The sequence below is a fragment of the Crocodylus porosus genome, unplaced genomic scaffold (genome assembly GCF_001723895.1).
Source record: "Crocodylus porosus isolate Cpor-Errol unplaced genomic scaffold, CroPor_comp1, whole genome shotgun sequence".
NCBI lineage: Eukaryota > Metazoa > Chordata > Crocodylia > Crocodylidae > Crocodylus > Crocodylus porosus.
The window spans coordinates 18,962,530-18,982,640 of record NW_017728915.1 but is presented as its reverse complement, the minus strand read 5'-3'; the positions used below and the strand labels follow the sequence as shown (position 1 = coordinate 18,982,640).

The 20,111-nt window shown below is 40.6% G+C and overlaps 1 protein-coding gene across 1 annotated transcript in view; it reads left to right on the top strand.

The window, feature by feature from the left end:
* GPT2 (glutamic--pyruvic transaminase 2) overlaps nt 1–15,426 on the top strand; it is a 33,691-nt gene extending 18,265 nt beyond the window's left edge. The window contains exons 4-11 of the mRNA XM_019535787.1: nt 510–643; nt 3,386–3,629; nt 4,458–4,537; nt 5,182–5,318; nt 7,474–7,648; nt 9,454–9,609; nt 10,400–10,512; nt 12,540–15,426. Coding sequence (XP_019391332.1) covers nt 510–643; nt 3,386–3,629; nt 4,458–4,537; nt 5,182–5,318; nt 7,474–7,648; nt 9,454–9,609; nt 10,400–10,512; nt 12,540–12,630 — 1,130 coding nt within the window. The 3' untranslated portion in view covers nt 12,631–15,426. The remainder of the gene's footprint in view (nt 1–509; nt 644–3,385; nt 3,630–4,457; nt 4,538–5,181; nt 5,319–7,473; nt 7,649–9,453; nt 9,610–10,399; nt 10,513–12,539) is intronic.
* Nucleotides 15,427–20,111: the final 4,685 nt, after the last annotated feature.

Below are 20,111 nucleotides of genomic sequence, written 5' to 3'. Positions count from 1 at the left end.
CATGAATGCTTATCATATCAAGCTCAGTCTGTCCTTGGCTTTCTAACTTGAATTTATTTTTCAGGCTGCTGGAAGTTTTTTGCACATATTCAGCCCTGGAGGACTTGGGAACAAACACTTGTTGTTTCTATCTTTAAGACCATTATAGTTATTATGAATTTAATCTGAATATTTTAATGAGAACTTTACACAGTATTTCTTGTTACCCACTCTGCTTTTGCTATAAATGATAGAAGTTATTTATACTGGAAAAATGATACAGTTCTACGTTGTCACAGTGATATTAAAGGACTTGAGTTTTGGTATTTATTTTAATTTTAATTCATCTCATGCTCCTTCTGTTTCTTGCTGCTGCTGTCTGAACAGAAGACATTTCTAAAGTAAATTGGTTGATTTCTTTGGTGATTTTTGATAAAAGTGCAAGCGGCTCCTCTAACTTTGAAATTTCACTGACCAACCTGAGAATTTGCCTACATTTGAATGCCTGATCATATTTTCATTTTGTACAGGGTCTTATAGTGCTAGTCAAGGTGTAAATTGCATCCGTGAGGATGTTGCAGCATATATTGAAAGAAGAGATGGAGGAGTTCCTGCAGATCCAGATAATATATATCTTACAACAGGGGCTAGTGATGGAATTGCTGTAAGTGTTGCATTTCTGTCCATACACACATTCTGTGCCTAAACTGTATCGTGCATTAGACTTGCATACAATAGTCATTCTGATCTAATTTTATTGAAGTTGAAGTCTGTTAAGTTAGATATAAGGTGTGAGGACAAAAACAGGTTGACTGTTACTAAAGACATAGGTACACCATCAAAATACTATGTTAGGAAGTACAAATAACCATACCCTGCAGCGTGAGTTTATTGGTATATGTCCAGCATCTCACTAAGGTGGCTACATGACATGTGTTTTGAGTTGTAGTGCTCAGAGCCGAAGTGGCGTATTTCCCTACGGTGCTCCCTAGCATGATTCTTGAACAGTGTTGACATTCCCTAAGGATTTTTAGCAAAAGTTTCCTCTGAGCACTTTAATCTATTTAAGGGATTAAACATGGTTTTAGGAGGAAATAGATTTAAGCTAGAAAATTTGCTGTTTATAACGCATTCGTAGACACTGAAGTTCAGAGAACATTATTCATTGAAGAAACCAAACCTCACAGAATAGGAACTTTTTAGAGAGCCACTGATCTCACTGAATCCTCTAAACCGATGGTTCTCAGCCTTTCTAGACTCAAGGCACCCCCGCCATAACTTTTCTGAGTTTAGTAACACCCCATTTCCAAAATTTAATTGTACTCATTTTTTGACTACAGGTAAATAATAGACCAATTCTTCTGTTTCAGAAAACTCAGAGAGACCACGGTGGGTGAGAATGTTCTGGACACTGTGGATTCCTATTTGAAATCTCTGGGTTTCTCTTATGAATTACATGTAGGTGTTAGCACATATTGCATGACACCCCACATCATCCTTCAAAGGATCTCACAACATCTTGGTTGAGAGTCACTGTTTTGAACACAAACACTTGTACTGTCAGTGGAAATTGGCAGTAGAAATTACCTTCAATAGCAAGCTCCTTTTGTTTTAAGCCACCATTTTAAAGTATCCCCAAAGTTTCCAATACAGTTGTGGTGTGTGGGTTTGGGCTTGGGTTTGGGTTTGGTTTGCTGAAGACAGTCATTCCTTGGCATCCTGTCTGAAATGGGGTTCATGTTCTGTTACTATAGGGGTGTGTATAGAACTGTTCCATGTACATTTTACAGCGCTATAATTTAGAGCACTTTTTATAGCACTATAAAGTTACAGCACTCATGACATGACAGAAGTGCAGTGTTAGGGGGGGAAGGGGGAGCTCTGAGCCTCCCTGCACTCTCCAGGCTAGGATGTAGGGGACACTCTTCTTGGTGCTGTTCCACTGGTCAGAAATTTAACCAGAGTACAAGAAGTTATTTAAAGTACCAGAAGTTACTTAAAGTGCGGTAGGTTGCCTAAGTGCTGTAAAATACAGCGCTTCAAATTTAATACTTCATTTAACAAGGATTTATTTAAAGTGCTGTACCTATTTTTAAAGTGCTTTAAAGCCATGTACTTCTGTTAAGTCACAGCAATAAACCACTTTAAATAGCGAAAAAGCAACTTCTGTACATACCCTAAAGCAATTTTTTTTCAGCAAGCTTTTTCCATTAGTGGGCAAAAATTATTTAAAATAACATCTTGTGGCATAGTTTGATATTACAGTACTCTTTGATTTGCAAGATGTTTGATTAATGCAATGTAATGGATTGATGATCCCTAGCACATATGATCTAAAGGCTGCATTGGCATCTTGACAGGAACGTGAAAATTTTCAGATATCGTGCATCTAAAGGTGGCACATGATTATCCACATATGGTTGTTAGCTGATGATCAACACAATTTGTACAAATTTGCCAATGGTAATAGTGTACAGTTAAAGAATTTCAGCCTCAGCTGTTGTTTGAAGTTGTTTTTGGTGTTAAAAGGACATTCTATGTTGCATTTAGTCTTTGTTACATGTTTTAGAAAATCTTTAGAGAAAATATGTCAGCATTTTAAATATAATGAGTATGAAATATTACTGGTGGGTCATATACATCCATATACATCACTGTTTATATATGGTAAGCTAGCCAGGGGTGAGAGGCATGGAAGTGCAGGCTCTGTTCCTGAAGCTGTAGCAAATTTACAGGATACTGCTACAGAACCCAGTTTTATTGAGTTGTCTAAGCTGCTGCTCTTCTCTTTATTACTAGTTTCATATCAACATTTCCTTGAGAGTACCTATTTGGTACTGAAGACAGAAAAATTCTCAACTCATAGCATGAAATGGACATTATTTAGATCAGTGGTTCTCAACTTTTTTAGCCTTAAGGCTCTCCTCCATACCTTTTCTGAATTTTGTGGCACCCCAGTTGAGAATCACTGAGCTAGAATGAAATTCAGAAAAGATATGGAGGGCTGCTTTGAGGCTAAAATTGTTGAAAATCCCAGATCAAGCCAGTGCCAGGTCATAGTGACAGGGACAGGGTTTAACTTTCCCATGCCCTGTTCTTTCCCTGAAACTTTGGAATGGATTAAATGCAATCTTCAAAAATTACATGGAAGAAAGAAAAATGTAATTGAGTTGTATGTTATGCCTCACTCACTCAGCCAGTAATTTCACTTGCATGGTGTATGTCCTTCAGATCTAACAGTGTAACTGATAAGCGTTTCTGGCTATTTCAAAGACCTCTGTAATTGAAATTCAGCAGAAAGTAAAGGACAGAGAGTAAAAGAGGATAAATTATAACTTCTGGAACAAATAATTAATTCTGATTTCATTTTCCCCTCTTCTCTCCTTAATTCCCTCATTTTTTCCAGGCTATTCTAAAACTCCTGGTCTCAGGAGGAGGGAAAACCCGAACTGGAGTGATGATCCCCATCCCACAGTATCCTTTGTATTCAGCAGCCATATCTGAACTAGATGCCATCCAAGTGAACTATTACCTGGATGAAGAGAATTGCTGGGCACTAGATGTGAATGAACTTGGTCGTTCCTTGAATGAAGCTAAAACATACTGCAATCCAAAGGTTCTTTGCATCATCAATCCAGGAAATCCTACTGGTCTGTAACTCCTTCGTGCATGTCAAAAACTTTGTTTGCTCTCTCCTCACTGTGTATGTTCAGACTATGCTTGTGATTTACAGAATGCTTGTAGCTGAATTGTAGTGGTAAATGCAAAGGTTCCCTTCATGTGACACATCTTTCAGGTGGAAACTTGCACAGGCATAATCTGGCCAAGCCTGTTTTAGTATACAATTCATAAATGTACTTAAGCTCAGTGGGGGCAGGAGGGGGGAAGCTTCTTGCTTATAGAACTAAGTTTGATCTTGAATGTTTGCCAGGTTACTTGTAGAGAATGTTTTTGACTGAAGATGACAAATTAGTGTGGATGTCAATATAAAAATACAAGTATAAACCTTCTTAAAAATGCTGCATTCCATAGTGTATCAAATGGTTCATAAATATTAAGGCTTCAAATAGACCTCCATAAAACTTGCTTTTGATCCCTGTCTCTAATAAAATTGGCAGTTGGAGGGGAGAAATCCAAATATGCCACAAGTCCCTAAATAAATCACACATCGCTCTTAGGACATTGACCTATTTCCTCTCATTCTGCTTGTTTGAGTAGAAACCAGTTTCTTCAAGTCACTGGCACCCATTGCTTGGGAAAGTTGTACCAAAATCTATTATACTGCTATTTAATTTTCCTTATTTCCTTGTTGTGAGGGTCTTTTAAGGAAAATCCAAATTTTCATTACTTTTGTAAAGAAAAGTAACATCTTATCCAGAAGCTAGCAAGCAGTCTTAATATTCTGGAGCAAAAGACTGTTCATTTTTGTCTACTAATGTTTTTTTCTTTTTTTTTTTTCTTTTCCTTTACCGTTATAGGTCAGGTGCAAAGCAGACAGTGCATTGAAGATGTTATACATTTTGCTTGGGAGGAGAAACTCTTTCTTTTGGCTGATGAGGTAGTAAAGTAAAAAACTACACATTTCTGTTCTGAGCATTCCTGATTTTAGAATAGGGACACAGGTGCTTGTTGTTTTTACTTGTAGTCAACGTGATTCTTGGTTTGCAAGACAGAAAATGGATGATCACATTTAAGTTTAAAATAAAAAATCCAAGCCTGTCAGCCTTCAAGGAGTAATATGAAAAATGTGTGCACAATACCCATTTTTTCTGAGGTTATTTTATTTTATTTTTTTGATCAAGAATGGATGTTAGTGATATCAACTGTCTGTTCAGAATCTGCCCATGTGGCCACAGGAGTAATGTGGGGTCAGTCTGTGGGCCATATCCTGTGAAAAGTCCTGCTGGGCAGATGAGCAACCTTATTTCAAATAATTTTTAAAAAAGTATTTGTGGAGAAATTTTTTAAAAGATATAAAAGACCAAAGCTCACTCTTCTTACACAGGCTAATCTATTGAGTATAGTGCAAAATATCAAATTTTGATCATTGTGATTTATGTTATAGGAGATATAGTTCTGTCTCCTAAAATGTATTGTTTCAACCTGTAGAACGTTTCAGACTTTCCGAGTGATTTGCACTCTGTGCAATGTGCTAGCTATTTGTTCTGTTGGAGAGAGACTATATTGTGTCTTCTTGTGTAGGTTTATCAGGATAACGTGTACTCCGAGGGATGTCAGTTCCATTCCTTCAAAAAGATTCTGTATGAGATGGGACCAGAGTATTACAACAATGTAGAACTAGCCTCCTTCCATTCCACCTCAAAGGGATACATGGGCGAGTATGTCTGTCTTAGATTTCCTTTTCCTTTCCCGTGGCAACTGGTGACTATTGATAGTGAGGAGCCACAATCAGTAGCATAGTGACAGGGGGAGGGAGTAAGAGGGGAACAGGGGAGGCATGCCCCTGGACGCTGGCTGGGGGCTGCGCCGGCTAGGCCTTCTAGGGGTACTTAGTCACTTCTGGTTGCCACTGGTGTTTCTGCCGCCACCCCCCCCTGCAATGTGGCGATCAGCCACAGACGGTAGGATGCTAGTGGAAGTATTGGCCCCCGGGTGCTGGACACCCATGCTACACCACTGGGCACAATTTAAAGGCTCTGGTGGTATGCAGTGGGGTTCAGGGCAGGTACTCTGCCCTGTCTCAGAGACAAAGGAGTTTTTATTTGTATTCTAGAGCTACTTTTAATGCCATGCTTTACGATACTATGTAGTAGCAGATGGAGACGGTTCTAAAAGAGAGCCACACATGAAGAAAACTGTGGCAGAGGGTGTATGGGTCTTTCCAGAGTTTGGCCTCTGTCCCAATGGTGCAGGGCTTGTCTGGACTCACCAGAGCTTGGCCCAATGGCCTGAACTGGCCCTGCACCATCAGGGCTGTGCACTATCCCAGACTGCCCCTGTGCCATTGGGCTCACCAGAGCTCAGCCCCAACCCCAGTGGCACAGGGATGGCCCCCAAGGCCTGGCCCTCCAACCTGTCCCCCCCCAACCACCCTGGGTCCCATAGACTTACCTGTATTCAGCTGCCGGAGCTGCTCCCATTACCCTGCTCGGCTGTACTGCCAGCCACGTGCATGAATGTGCACACACATGCGTGGCACCTGCAGCCCTGGATTTTTTCCCTTTTACCTGCCTGTTCCCTTTCTATAACAAAACTGATGGACATTAAATCTGGGAGGTGGGGGTGGCGAGTGCCTCCCCATGCACTCCCAAAACATCACCAATGTTTCTTTTAATATATCTCCTTTAATAGTATGGCTAGAAGATGAGGAGGCTGTTTTATACTTCAGGATGGTTTTAGCACAGAAGTGAGCTGAAGGGGATCTTTTGTCTGCTATTACTGCAATGCAGCAACTATTAAGGCAGTTACATGCTTTGTGTCTGTGTGCACGTGCAAGGGAGAGAGGGAGTGTTTCATTATTTGCAGGCTAGCCCAGTGATTCTTCAGCTTCTCTTAGTGAACTGTTTTTTAAGAGACAGCACACTTTTACAGACCCCTAGTCCCCCACCAGTCACTCAATGACAGGTTCCCAAAAATATTTAAGTTTGACCTCCCAAGGACAACCCTATGGTCCTCTGCTTCTGCAGAAAGGGCAGGGATGGAAATGACAACATTTTGCTCAAAAGGACTCTACTACTGCTGTATGTTTCTGTCATGAGGTGTGTAATAGCTGAATTATCTCGAGTTACAGATATATATATAGGATTCTACTTAAATTGTGGTTTCACAGATTTCACAGGAACTGTGAGATTTGGGGTTGCCCACAAAATCGTCAACCCAAAAATGCTTAAAAACTGGTTCTCCAATGGAAGCCAGTGGTCCTCACTGCTGCTGTGGCCCAGCCTTGCAGCCTGCTCAGGAGGGGAAGGCACCAGCTGGTGGGGCAGCATGAAGGGCAGCAGAAAAGATGGCAGCTGCTCCCTCACCTCTTGTCCCTCCTCCCTACCCCTCTGCCCCCCAGGGCCTCTCCATCAGCTGGTACTGAGGGGCAGGGCCGCACAAAGGGCAACCAGCAGTCAAGATGGCAGCCGCCTCCCCGCACCTCCCCCCATCCGGGGCCTCCCCACCAATCAGTGGCAAGGGGCAGGGCTGCTAGGTCATGCCCATGAAATTGGCTCTTCGTGCCATGACGCCACAAAAACTGCTTCGTCTTATCACAAGTTAAGCAGACCCCAGTTATATATATGAATGTCCAGAAGGTTAATGGAGGTTAAACTTGGGTATTTGATTGCCCTTTTAGAGCCTTGTCCAATATGGAAGATGTTTAAATGTGTATGTTAATTGTATTGGCATAAAGCAGAGTGTTCATGATCTAGTGTTCAGCTGAATACTTGCTCTCCCTCTACTTTGGGGGGTTATTTTCATAGCTTTTTCAAAAATAATACCTTCAAGAGTATTCACTTTTTTTTTTCCATACGTTCACTCTATTCTCAGGTGCGGCTACCGAGGAGGTTATATGGAAGTGATTAACTTGCATCCAGAGATCAAAGGACAGCTTGTTAAGCTTCTCTCCGTTCGTCTCTGTCCTCCAGTATCTGGACAGGCAGCTATGGATATTGTAGTGAATCCTCCGGTACCTGAAGAAGAATCTTACGTACAGTTCATCAAGGTCAGCTATAGTGTATTTGTTCTCATGTGCATTTTCTAACCCTCTGCCAACTCACATCCTTCAAAGGATGCCGCCACCTTTCTTTGTACAGTCCTGTAGTAACGCTTGCCCACAGAACTTACAAGTTTAATTTAAACTACTGTTAATGTTAGTACAATTATATATTCTAGATTTTTGTTTGAAGCCCTAGCACCTCTATCACGCTTGCCTACCTTGAGTTCAGCTGCTACATATAATATATAATTTTTCTCTTACAGTTTTGCATAGTAGGTAAGAACACCTACTTAATGAGACTAGGTTCTGCTAAAAAATGCTATAGGAAAAATAAACTACCAAATGATGTTGTAGCTTTTACAAATGAATATACATATGATAAATTAATATACATATGGTGACTCTATGTAGTGAATTACAAAATGCATATTGTAAGAAATCCTAGTTACTTTTTTATTTGTAGAAATACCCTGCCACATACAACTCTGCTGGAACTTTGTTGACTCAGTGGTGTGACAAGGGATAGATGTGGCCCATTATTTATAAAGCAGTGTTCTCGTCTTAAATGCAAAATTGTATCTATTGTAAGAGACGGGAATTGCTCTTCAGAAAGGAAGCTATCTTTAAAAAAAGAAAAAAAAATATTCTTTCTCATAACTAGATCTTGATAGGAACACTAGCCCGTTCAAATTCTGGTAATTAGACATGAGAAATTTTGCCTGAAGGTCACCAGCCCAGGTTAATGGTGACCAGAAGTCACTGTCAGCTAAAGATTGCTGTTCTGTGACTGTTGGTGAAGGAATTGCTTGCAGCCCTGCTCAGCTGGGACAAATGTTCACATTGCAAAAGCCCTGGTTAGCATGCTTGCTGTTAGCCCTTATGTCTTTGGCTTCTCTGCTGGGGCTACAGAGGCTGGAGTAGAATTTGTCCTCTCAGATCAGACTGGACATGTATTGAAAATACAGTGCAGAAAGGCTCACCTGCTGCTTGAGCTATATGCACTTTGTGGATAAATAGAGGAACTTCAAGACTGATGGTACATTGAAATCTGCATTTTCTTTAAAATTATACTTTCTCCCTGTAAACTCCTGTTTTCCCTCTTTTGCTCAGTGGGAGCCCCCACTTTGAATTCTAGGCTTTTCAAGGCTATTGTCCTCAAACTCAAAGATGATTGCACTTGCAGAACTCCCTTTTGACCACAGAATCCCAGATACCTTGTTTTATAGACTTGGATCGCTTGATCATATAACAGGTATCTGCAGAAAAGGCCCTAAAATTACCTTTGTAAAGGTAATTTAATCACTTCTGTGATTAAAAACAAAAGACAGGTCACAAAACTCATTCGTCCCAATATAATTTTAAACCTTTGGGTTTGTTGTGTTTGGTGTGGTTTGGTGTGGCACCCTAGCTGCGAGAACAGTATGGATCTGATATTTAAGAGGACATTTAGGTTGACCAATGTAGGACTGTTCAATATGATTGATGTCACTTAGGAACACACAATGTGAAAGGATGTCCCAGGTATGAATTCCAGTTTTCTGTTATTACAGTTAATCATGTCCAACTCCATCCTAAAACCAGTTTAGGTTTTTTGGTCCTTTGAAGTTTATTATTTTCATTGCTAATTTTGACTATGTCTTGCTTGACTTCCAGTTAGTAGGAAAGAATCACTTTTGTTTTACCAACTGTAAAATTACTGAACCAGCCTAACAGCCTATTTTTTCATTTATTTTTTAATTTCACTATTTTTTTCCATTTAATGAGCAGTTCAGCTTTTCTCTATCCTTATTCCCTCCTATTCCTTTTTCCAGGAAAAGGAGTCTGTATTAAATGATCTTGCCAAAAAAGCTAAGCTAACAGAAGACTTGTTTAATCAAGTACCAGGAATTCACTGCAATCCTCTTCAGGGAGCTATGTATGCTTTCCCAAGGATCTTTATTCCTTCCAAAGCTATTGAGGCAGCAAAGGTCAGTCATTCGTTCTTCATTCTAATCTAACTTACCCAGATTTGTTGCTGCTTTTCTCATTGATGGATTTTTATATGAAGGAGGAGAAGAGGACTGTGCAGCTATAAAGGCAGTGTATTGCTAATAAACAAGAGAACTGGTCTGTAACTGGGGCCCATTTATCCTCTGTTACACAAATGCAGTTTTTATTACTTTCAGTGAGTTATGTCTGTGTAACTGAGAGAAAAAATGGGATGCTTGGTTTGTTTTTTTTATTGAAGTAATGCCTTTTGACCATGGATATAGCATGGGCATGATGATTTGATTAAAATAGAAGAATTCTTTTGGTGGTTATTCAGGTGACTTTCTAATCAACATATATGATTTAGAAAAATCCAGTTCAAACGTTTGTCTGAGAAGTATTAAAAGGGATGCAGCAATTACTCAAGGACTCTTTATACCTTCTTTAATCTGACAATTTTTAGTGAAATGTGATTTTTGAGTGCCAATAAAAGTCTGTGCCAGAAAATACGAAGTCACAGCTAAGCAAGAAATGTGGGTAGAAATGGGGAGAACTGGGTTTTTTGAAGTGGCTGTTCTGTTCATTCTGTTCCATTGGGCAGGCACAACTGAGAGCTTGCATGCATTTCACCAACAGTGAGAGTTGCTCTCCTTCCATTCGGTATAGAAAATATGAGAGGTCAGAAAATAAGAGAGCTTCAAAAAGAAAGAGAAAAACATAAAATTCCATGTTTTGTGCATTTTGATTTGTCATCTGGAGAAGAAAAACTAACTCCAGTCTATTCCTTAGGGTAATAAAATGGCTCCTGACATGTTCTACTGCATGAAACTTCTGGAAGAAACTGGTATCTGTGTCGTACCAGGTAGTGGGTTTGGCCAAAGAGAAGGAAGTTACCATTTCAGGTGCAGTATCTTTTTTTTTGTAACATATTGTATGTTATAAAGATTTTGTGATTAAAATCATGGATTTCTCTTTCCTAACAAAATAAAACCGTGAGGGCTGTTAAAGGCAAGCCATGGAAACAAATTTAGCCTAATTAACACTGCTCTTAAACCTGCTGTCTTTCCCCTGACCAATTCAGACCTGCTTTCTCTTTCCCCTGGACATTCTGTGTGTAGGTAATTATAGCTGTAGCAGTAGGACTAGTTTGTTACTTGCTATTCAGGTCTGGAAAGTTTTTCTTCAATTCAGTCATATTTACAACATTTACAGAACAGTCATTCTTCTGTTTTGTGCACTTGAGTTCACCTAAGAAACTCATAGATTCACAGATGCTAGGGTCAGAAGGGACCTCCACAGATCATTGAGTTCAACCCCCTGCCTAGGCAGGAAAGAGTGCTGGGGTCAGATGACCCCCAACCAGATGCCTATCCAACTGTTAGGTTGCAAAGAAATCAGAAAATACTGATTGTGTAGAATTGTGGTCTTGTAAAAGAAATTCTATTGAAGCTTTGGTCTACTTTAAAGCAGTAAGTCAGCGTAGCTGCATCCTGAAAAGTGACTATGAAGATTGCACCACCTTTTCCAGAAGATTTGGTGCCTACGTAGATTGAATAATATCCTCTCACTGAACTGAAATGAATTGGGGGTGAGGGAAGAATTGTTCCACCCTTCACATTGAGCACCTAAATCCACATGTAGCCCTGTTGGCCATCTAAATGCATTTGGTTTGAACATCTTGTGCAATTAACCTCTTAACATGAGGGAGCACTGCAAAATCTGGCTCTTTTGTTAGCAATTCAGAGACAATACAACCACTGAGAACAAGCTGGATTATATTTTGGCTCATGCAACTTCAAAACAAACTGTTAACTAAATCTAATTTCATATCTTAATTCTCCTATCAGTTCACCTCTCAGTAGTGCGAGTCTTTTGTGAAGGGAAATCTGTTTTGCCAATAGATTTGGATTTTCAAAAATGTTTTACAAAGTCCGTCACCAAGGGCTGTTAGAAGAAACACAGTTACTGTGGGATTGGAGAGAAGATCCATTTATGACTCGAAAGCTGATTAAAAGATGGGAAATAGGGTAAGGCTAAATGGTGTTCTCAGAATGGAGAAAGAACAATAGTAGGGTCCCTTACGGATCTATACTGGGACTGGCTTTGATCAACGTTTTCATAGAGGGTGTGAAGATACTAAATCATTCTTTGTAGTCATATTGCAGAAAGCCTTCTCAAAACTGAGTGGGCAAAAAAGGTGGCAGAAGAACTTCAGTGCTGACAAGTAAAAAGTAATGCCCATATAGGGGGTGGAAATGGCCTTAACTATATATATATATATACAGTGCTGGACTGAATTAGCTGTTATGACTCAGGAAAGAGATCTTGGCGTCATTGTAGATAGTTAGTTCTCTACAATCCTTTGTTCAGTATTTAGCAGCAACCAAACACCCAGTAAAATGTCTTACTAATAGTGAGGATGCATGAGGTAGAAAAAAATTCAGCTTGATTTTCTGGATTGTTGGACTGGATTCCTCTGAAAGCTTTCAGAGTTGGCAGTTAAAAAATATGCATAAAGTTACATGTGAGTTAACACAGCTTGATATAGAACAGTATCCAACAATGCAATTATATATCATCTCTTTTCAGAACATGAGGTCACGGGATATAAGAATTAGAAACAGGTGACTTGCTGAGGATTTGCTACATCATTTCTAAAAACAAAGTCTGGTAGCTAGTACATTAGCCACACAAAAGCAGTAAACTAAATACAGCAACTCTGACTATAATATGCATGCAGAGCGTAAGAAAATGTCTTAAAAACAGGTTGCAAGAAGGTACTATACCCTCCCACTCTCTAAGAAAGGCTCTTTAAGTGAACGTGTAGGCATTTGGCTTGGTTTCTTTTTTTTTGAGTGTTGTGTTGGAGTTTGTTTGTTTGTTTGTTTTATATTGTAGAGTGAATGACAGTGTTTCTCCTCTTTTCCAGAATGACTATTCTCCCTCCCGTAGAGAAACTGAAGATTCTATTGGAGAAAGTGAAAGACTTTCATATAAAGTTTCTGGAAGAATATGCATGAAAGACATTCTGATTTCCCCACCACCACCCCCCAAAAACCAAATACAGAAAATGAACAAAGATGTGCTGAAAATGAGCTATTCATCTAAACTGAGTTCACAATAGCTAGAGCCCATCTATGGGATAAAACTACTACTGTTTCCTGAACAATTAAATGTAATACCTGGTGTGGAACATACTGTCACACTAAAACTTAAGTTTCTTGGTGGTGAGCATAGGGAGGGAGGGAATGTAAAAAGGGGAGGAGAAGAGTCTAGTAAGTAATTTTGTGCCTTGTTTGGAAGTTGTGTTGATGGAAACTTCTGGCCCATTTGGTTGGGGAAGGAAGTATGAAAACAGCTTCTTCAAAGCTGAAGTGCAGATATAGCAATTATCTGGTCACTGATATCCATTTCAAACTTAATCAAAAAAAAATACTAAAATTTAGTTACAGGTGTGGCTGGAGATTTTTTTTTTTTTTTTGTCATTCATTCAGTATGATGCATTACCCAAATCTGATTGAGCTCACAACTGTTAAGAGGGCTCATTTAAAAAAAAAAAGTTGTGACAGATCTTGTGTGACTAAATTCTACTACATTTGAACTGTACATAATTGAATAAAAACTGCCGTGACAACCTAATTTGAGTAGAACATAGGCAGAGGGAAGACTCCATAGTTCATGAGATATGAAACAAATTATTCTACATACTATTCAGGTTAGAGTAGTGTATCATAGGAGAATGATTGCATCCAGTAATTTTATTCAGAAAATAATTTCCTGTTATATACACAAATGGGGTATGTGGAATACTGTAAGCAAACGACTTCAAAGCAAATCTGAAGATTTTTAGGCCATTTAAGATAATAGGGTCTAGTGCAGAAACCTTACTGTCATAATATGTGTCCCCACATCACCTTTGGAAGAATACCTGCTTGGATCTTGAAGATTAGGGGATGATTTTTGGGGGAGAGAACTTCCTGATGTTGTTCCTGGCTTGAATCCAAACCAGCTCCATGAGAACTGAAAGACAGTGCCATCAGACAAATGTTGGCAACCTAAAAGAAACTAAATTGGAGAGATGTCAAATACTAGTATGTCTTCCTTGGCAGTAAAAGTGAAAGTTGGTTGAATGGGCATGAAGACTTGGACAGTGTCAGCTCACGAGATGGTTCCTTTAGGGCAGACAGTCTGATGGAGAAATATTGCACCTCTGCTGCCATTCTCATTCTTTTTAAGAATAAAACATTCTGCCCTTCAGGGAGAGTTGTAAATTTTTGGCCGCTTAGATTAGCCCACATAAAAAATTCCATAGCTTGATAAAAAGTGTTACTTGAATGCAGCTTGCATCATCAGCCTTGGAAATACTAAATAATTTTGTCAGTTTTGGTCAGGGTATTTTATAAAGAGCCTTCATTAGCAACAGCATCTTTTTTACTTAATTGGAATCATATTCTTAAAGAGTCCGTTGGAATTCTTACGTTTACTGACCTTACTTTGTTAGGAGTTTACACCAGGATCAGCATATTATAATATTGAAGTCACCCATGTCCTTGAGCTGACTTAGATTTCTTAGAGCAGTGGCTAATGAACATAGGCACATGCTTTATCCTTAAAATACTAAACTGGATAAAGATGAGTACAGGCCACATCTCTCTTGCAGGAGGAATTCATCTATTAGTATAGTATTAGCATACACTGCAGTTGGGGACTATACAAAGATCAGAAGTATGCATGTAGAATTAATTGGCAGCTTCATTAATCACCAGTGGTTGCACCTACACGAGTTGCTACTGCGCAGTAGTTACTACACATTTATTTAGGATTTGTATAAACAAGTACTAACAAGTAAGCTGTGTTACTGTGCGGTAGGGCCGACAAACGCCTTTTTTGTGGTGCTACTGCTTAGTAGCCTAATACTACTGCAGAGTAGTATCAGATTGTGGTTTTTACTATGCAGTGCTACTGCAGAGTAGTATCAGGCTACTGTGTGGTCAGCATCTCGTATAGATGTGGCCACACTCAATTTGGCATCTTCCATTTGCACTACTATTATTCAAAAGAAACTCAAAAGTAAAAATAATTTATTAAGGGGTCAAAATGTGGGAGTTAAATAATTAAAGAAATAGCTCTTGGTGTAGTAATTTGTCCCCAAGTCAAACCTGGCTCTGGGCTCATTGCTTGGAAGTGGTTGCTATAATGAACATGTAGTATGAGATGTCTAAGGTCTAATAATGAAGCTAGTATATTTTTTATATTTTTCTAACTACAGCTTTTTCATGGGGTAGCATTTGTATTCTAACAAGTCTGTAGGTTTTTATACTTGCCTTGTGTTTACACCCAATACTCCTGGAAATAATCCAAGGTTTACATGTTTCTAAAGATACTTTGCAGGTGTTTAAATAGGTTGGGGTTTGTTTTTTTAAGTCAAGAGAGCAATTGTCCTAGTTTACTTTAAAATAAAGATACTGACATAATTTGAGTTTTCTGAACATCCTCTTATGGTGCCTTTTACATTTCTGGCATTGCAAAAGAGGGTTATTTTTTGCGGGGGGTGCGAGAGAGGTTTCTACTGTTCGTCATACATTATTTATACATATGGCCACACAAACTCTTAAATGTAGATGATTATGGACAAAAATAATAAGCAAGGGGTCTTGTTTTTATTATTTTTAATATTTCATTAATAAGACAACCTACTTTTTAATGCATGCTTCTAGGTTTGGTTTTCCTCCAGGTGCTCCTTAACACTGTATTAAATTACTTTAGATGTATCAGGCTTCAGAACAATAAAATAGATGTCAAAAGTTGTACTGCCATTCAGTCTGCTGGGTAACTTAAAACCAGATGCCCTGAATTGTATGGTAAAATATTCAACTTTATATTTAAACAATGATAATCCATCATATAAACATAAGACATTTATTTCTTCTTTTACTGGAGATATCATTCAATTCACAGACGTGAAATTTTTAAGTTATAGTAAATCCTGGATTTTTTGTACTGGTATGTTCTACATCCCATTTTGCTTGCATCAAGTTGCCAAATTAAGAATAAGCCACTTTTCTGATCAGCTGGAGCACTGCTGTGGTCATTCATGGCTGATCAAAAATGCAGTACGCTTTGAAGTAAAAGCTGCAGCAAGCAGCTGATCCACCTCTGCAGTCCTATACAGCTGCTGTTCTACAACTATATGTACCTTGGCTAGTTTGCAAACCTTTATCTTGCAATCACCTCTCTGCCTATAGGTGAAGGAAGGAAGGGCTAATGGGACTCAGCGCCCACCCCCAAACACAGTAGGGCCGCAAGACAGCCTGGCCACAGGCTTCCGGTGGCTGCAACAAGGGTGGGCTGTATGGAGAAGTGGGCAAGCTAGAAGGGAGGAATAGGCTGCAATCAGACCTAGACAGGTTACAGAGGTGGGCGGATGAGAACAGGATGGATTTCAACACTGACAAGTGCAAGGTGCTGCACCTGGGGAGAAAGAACCAGCACCATACCTACAGGCTGGGGAACTCCCTTCTCATCAGTGCAGAGGCAGAAAAGGATCTTGGAGTCATCACTGATGCCAAAATGAACATGGGCTGACTGTGGGGACGCGGTCAGGAAGGCCAACCGTACCTTGTCATGCATCCACAGATGCATCTCGAGCAGGTCCAAGGAGGTGATCCTCCCCCTCTATGCGACACTGGTCAGGCCGCAGTTGGAGTATTGCATCCAGTTCTGGAAGCCGCACTTCAAGAGGGATGTGGACAGCATGGAGAGGGTCCAGAGGAGGGCCACTCACATGATCAGGGGCGGCAGGGCAGGCCCTACAAGGAGGCTATGGGACCCGAACCTGTTCAGCCTCCACAAGAGAAGGCGGAGGGGGGATCTAGTGGCCTGTTACAAACTAGTTAGAGGGAACCAGCAGGCATTGTGGGAGTCCCTGTTCCCCCTAGCACTATCAGGAGTACCAAGAAATAATGGTCACAAGCTGGCAGAGGGTAGATTCAGGCTAGATATGAGGGAGCGCTACTTCGCTGTCAGGGCGGCTAGGATCTGGAACCAACTTGCAAGCAAAGTGGTGCTGGCTCCTACCCTGGGGGTCTTTAAAAGGAGGCTAGATGAACACCTTGCTGGGGTTGTTTGACCCCAGTACTCTTTCCTGCCCTGGCAGGGGGTCGGACTTGATGATCTGCTCAGGTCTCTTCCTACCCTACCAACTATGAAGCATGGCCCAGCCTCCCGCTGGGAAGTGCCTGGCATGGCCCACAGCTGGCCCCACCCCACGCAGATCCGGGCACGTGCCTCCCATGCCTCCTGGTGTGCATGCAGCAGCAGGAGTTGCCGCCTCCTCCCCATGCTGGGCAACCCCCAGATGAGTCACTCGGTTCCATCCCGCACCCTGCCCTGACTGTGCAAGGCCTGCCCCCCACATGGCCCTTTCCCCTTCCTCTGCCCTTTCCCCCACAGACTTCCCACTGGGGGGGTGCATGCACATGTGTGCATGTGTTCAGTCCCCCCAAATAATTTTTTCTCCCTCTGCCTATTTCTCTACCCCCTGATTTGTGGAGGTGTGTATTAGTGTGGAGAATATGGTTTCCACTGTAGCAAGAATTCTCTCGTATCAGAGCACAGAAAACAATTTCTCTACGAGTGATAGGCTTAGGTAAGAATTAAATGTGTTCGATAGAACTGTCTTCAACAAGGGACTGAAGTGAGAAATTAGAGAAGCCAACTGGTATCTTGGAGCATTGGACAAATGGATTAGTGGGGAGAATTCCATTTTAAAAATGTAATAAAAATAATCTTTAGATCAGTACCCTGGACTGCATAGTCATGCATACAGTCTACTGCCGGAGCTAGAAAAGCAAACGGCTTAGTTCAGGTATTGTCAATGTGTATTGCACTTAACTAGCCTTTGGTTCCTTAGAGAAACTAGAGCAAGTTTTATGTCTCAGTGGGTGAATCTACACATGAAAGTAATCTGATACAATAAACTCTGGAGCAGTTTGAGCCAGAGTAAACTGTCCCCAGGCGCTGTATCTACATGAGCACCTGAGACAGCAGCAATTTGAGCTGGGGTGGAGCAGGTCGCTAGCTGGCTGGGCTGACTGGGCACAATTTATGACCCTGGTCACTGTCTACACGTGTTTCAGTGCAGTCAAGTACTCCACCATAAGACAGTACTGTCCCCAAGACATCTATCTTACAGCAGAGTTAGTTTACTATGCCCTAATACCACCACACATGTAGATGGTGACACTTTATTGTGGGGTTAATTAGCATACTCCACAGTAACCCGCACACTTAGATGCATCTAGTATGTACATATAAGTCAGACCACTTAGAAGGGGGGGAAAAATGTATTTGTCACCTGTGCCTTTATGCTATGGTAGGCTACCTATGGAAACCCTTCAGGGAAATATTTTATGGGTTAGGAGCTATGGATGACCATCTTTTGCCTACTACTGAGAAACCACTTCATTGTTATGAAGGAAATGCTTTTAACTTTTTCTATTGTTAAGAGTTTAAACATGTCTAAGACTACCTACCAATTATCAAATGCTTGTCCTGGAACAGAAATGTCCCAGGATTTTTGTGTACACACTTCATCATTCTACTCAGGGTTTAGTGAGTGGCTGAACATGCTCCTACTTTTATGCTACTTATTCAATGATACAGTATCAGGATAACCATTCAGATGCACTTTGCAATGTCCTGGGATAAACTGTTAGTACTACTTAACCCATACACCTTTTTAGGATTTATGCCGGGACAACACACATGGATGTCTGAATGATTACAGTTTATCCAAAGAGAAAATGATTTATCCCAGAATAAATCCAATGTTTGCTTCTAGCCTCTCTTTGAAATGTTATATGGTTTTCTTTCTATCAAGCTCCCTGTTTCAAAGAACTAAGAATCATATCTTCTGTGAAGAACCTCCTATGTTCAAGCATGCTCAAATGAAACAACTATTTCCTAATCTACTTTCCTGTTTTGCCTCTTTTGCTCATTTATTATGAAATTACCATGAATCATGAAGTTCTTGATCATGTTAAATCTGACATCTGTCAAAGGAAGCTAGGGAAAAATCAATCTGACAAATGTGTTGGACTTAAGGACCTTATTGCCCAGGTCTATTATTATTATAATAGACAATTGTCCAATCAAACATATTTTGAGGGGAGGGCACCTAGCTAAGGTTTTGGATGCCCCTGCTTTGTTATAAAACCACACCACTTTTGGAAGACCTACTGCTTTCCCTGGCCACACATCTGATTGCTTCCTCAAAAGCAAGTCCTTCCAAATATGCCTGAATCTCAGCATTCCTCTACAGTCAGTAAATATCAGTGAAATGCACAGCAATGTTTTTGTCTCATCCTTCTGGTGCTGCTCCATACAGAGGTCAGTGAAGACACCCAAGTTACAAATTGGCCTGGGTGGGTTTTACTGTTACAGCTACACTTCTATCAGTGCTTGAGTTAGCTCTCTTAAAACTGGCTTGAATATATTTAAATAAGGTGGAGTCATACCTTGGAACTGCAGTGGAGATACATAAAGAAAACTCCACAGGTGGTCGCAAATTGTGTCTTGCTCACTGCCAATCTCCAGGTGACATTTTGGAGTCTGATTTGCAGCTGTTTTGCGCAGCCTCACCTGCAATTAAGTTGTGCTTTAAACATATAAAGGACTATATAATGAAAAAACAGTACCTTGCTGCCCCAAATTTGGCACCCAATTTAAAGAATGTGTTTGAACTGTTATCTTTCCATGACAAACCTGTAAAATGGGGATACTATTACCCCCTCAAAAGTGTAGTGAAAATAAATTACCTTTTGTGAAGCACTCAAATATAATACTGATAAGGGCCACAGAAGAAATAAATAATTGTCTTGTGCACTTAGACACGGGGCCCTATACTTAACAGACTAGAAACAAAATACCAAACAGCTGTTGGTGAAATGAGCAAAATTCATGTTCTACGCTGGATAAGGCAGGGGTTTTTGCAGACAACATAGTACTGATGATGTAACGGAAGACTTTCATATCACTCAGCAAAATCCGAGGGTTGCAAAGCTTCCTCTCGTGTGTGGATGACCTCTACCTGACTCAAGAAGTCTATGGGCCAACAAGAGGCAAAGTGCTGCTTGACTTGGCACTGGCTACTGGGGATGACCTAATTGGCGACCTAGTGATTGATGGGAAGTTGGGTGACAGCGATCATGAGCTGATCACCTTCGCCATCTGCCGTAAAGCTGGCAAGTCAGTCAACAACACGGAAGCCCTTGAATTCAGGAAAGCCGACTTTGACAAGCTCAGGAGGATTGTCAGTCAGGGCCTAAGGGACCATGACCCCAGGTAGAGGGGAGTTCAAGAAGAGTGGTTGCTCCTCAAGGGAGCGATCCTCAATGCACAAGCTAATTCGATTCCATCTCAGAGGAAAGGCAGCAAGAGGGCACAGCAGCGCCCCCCCCCCGCTCTCCAGGGATCTAGCAGACCTCCTGAGGCTAAAAAG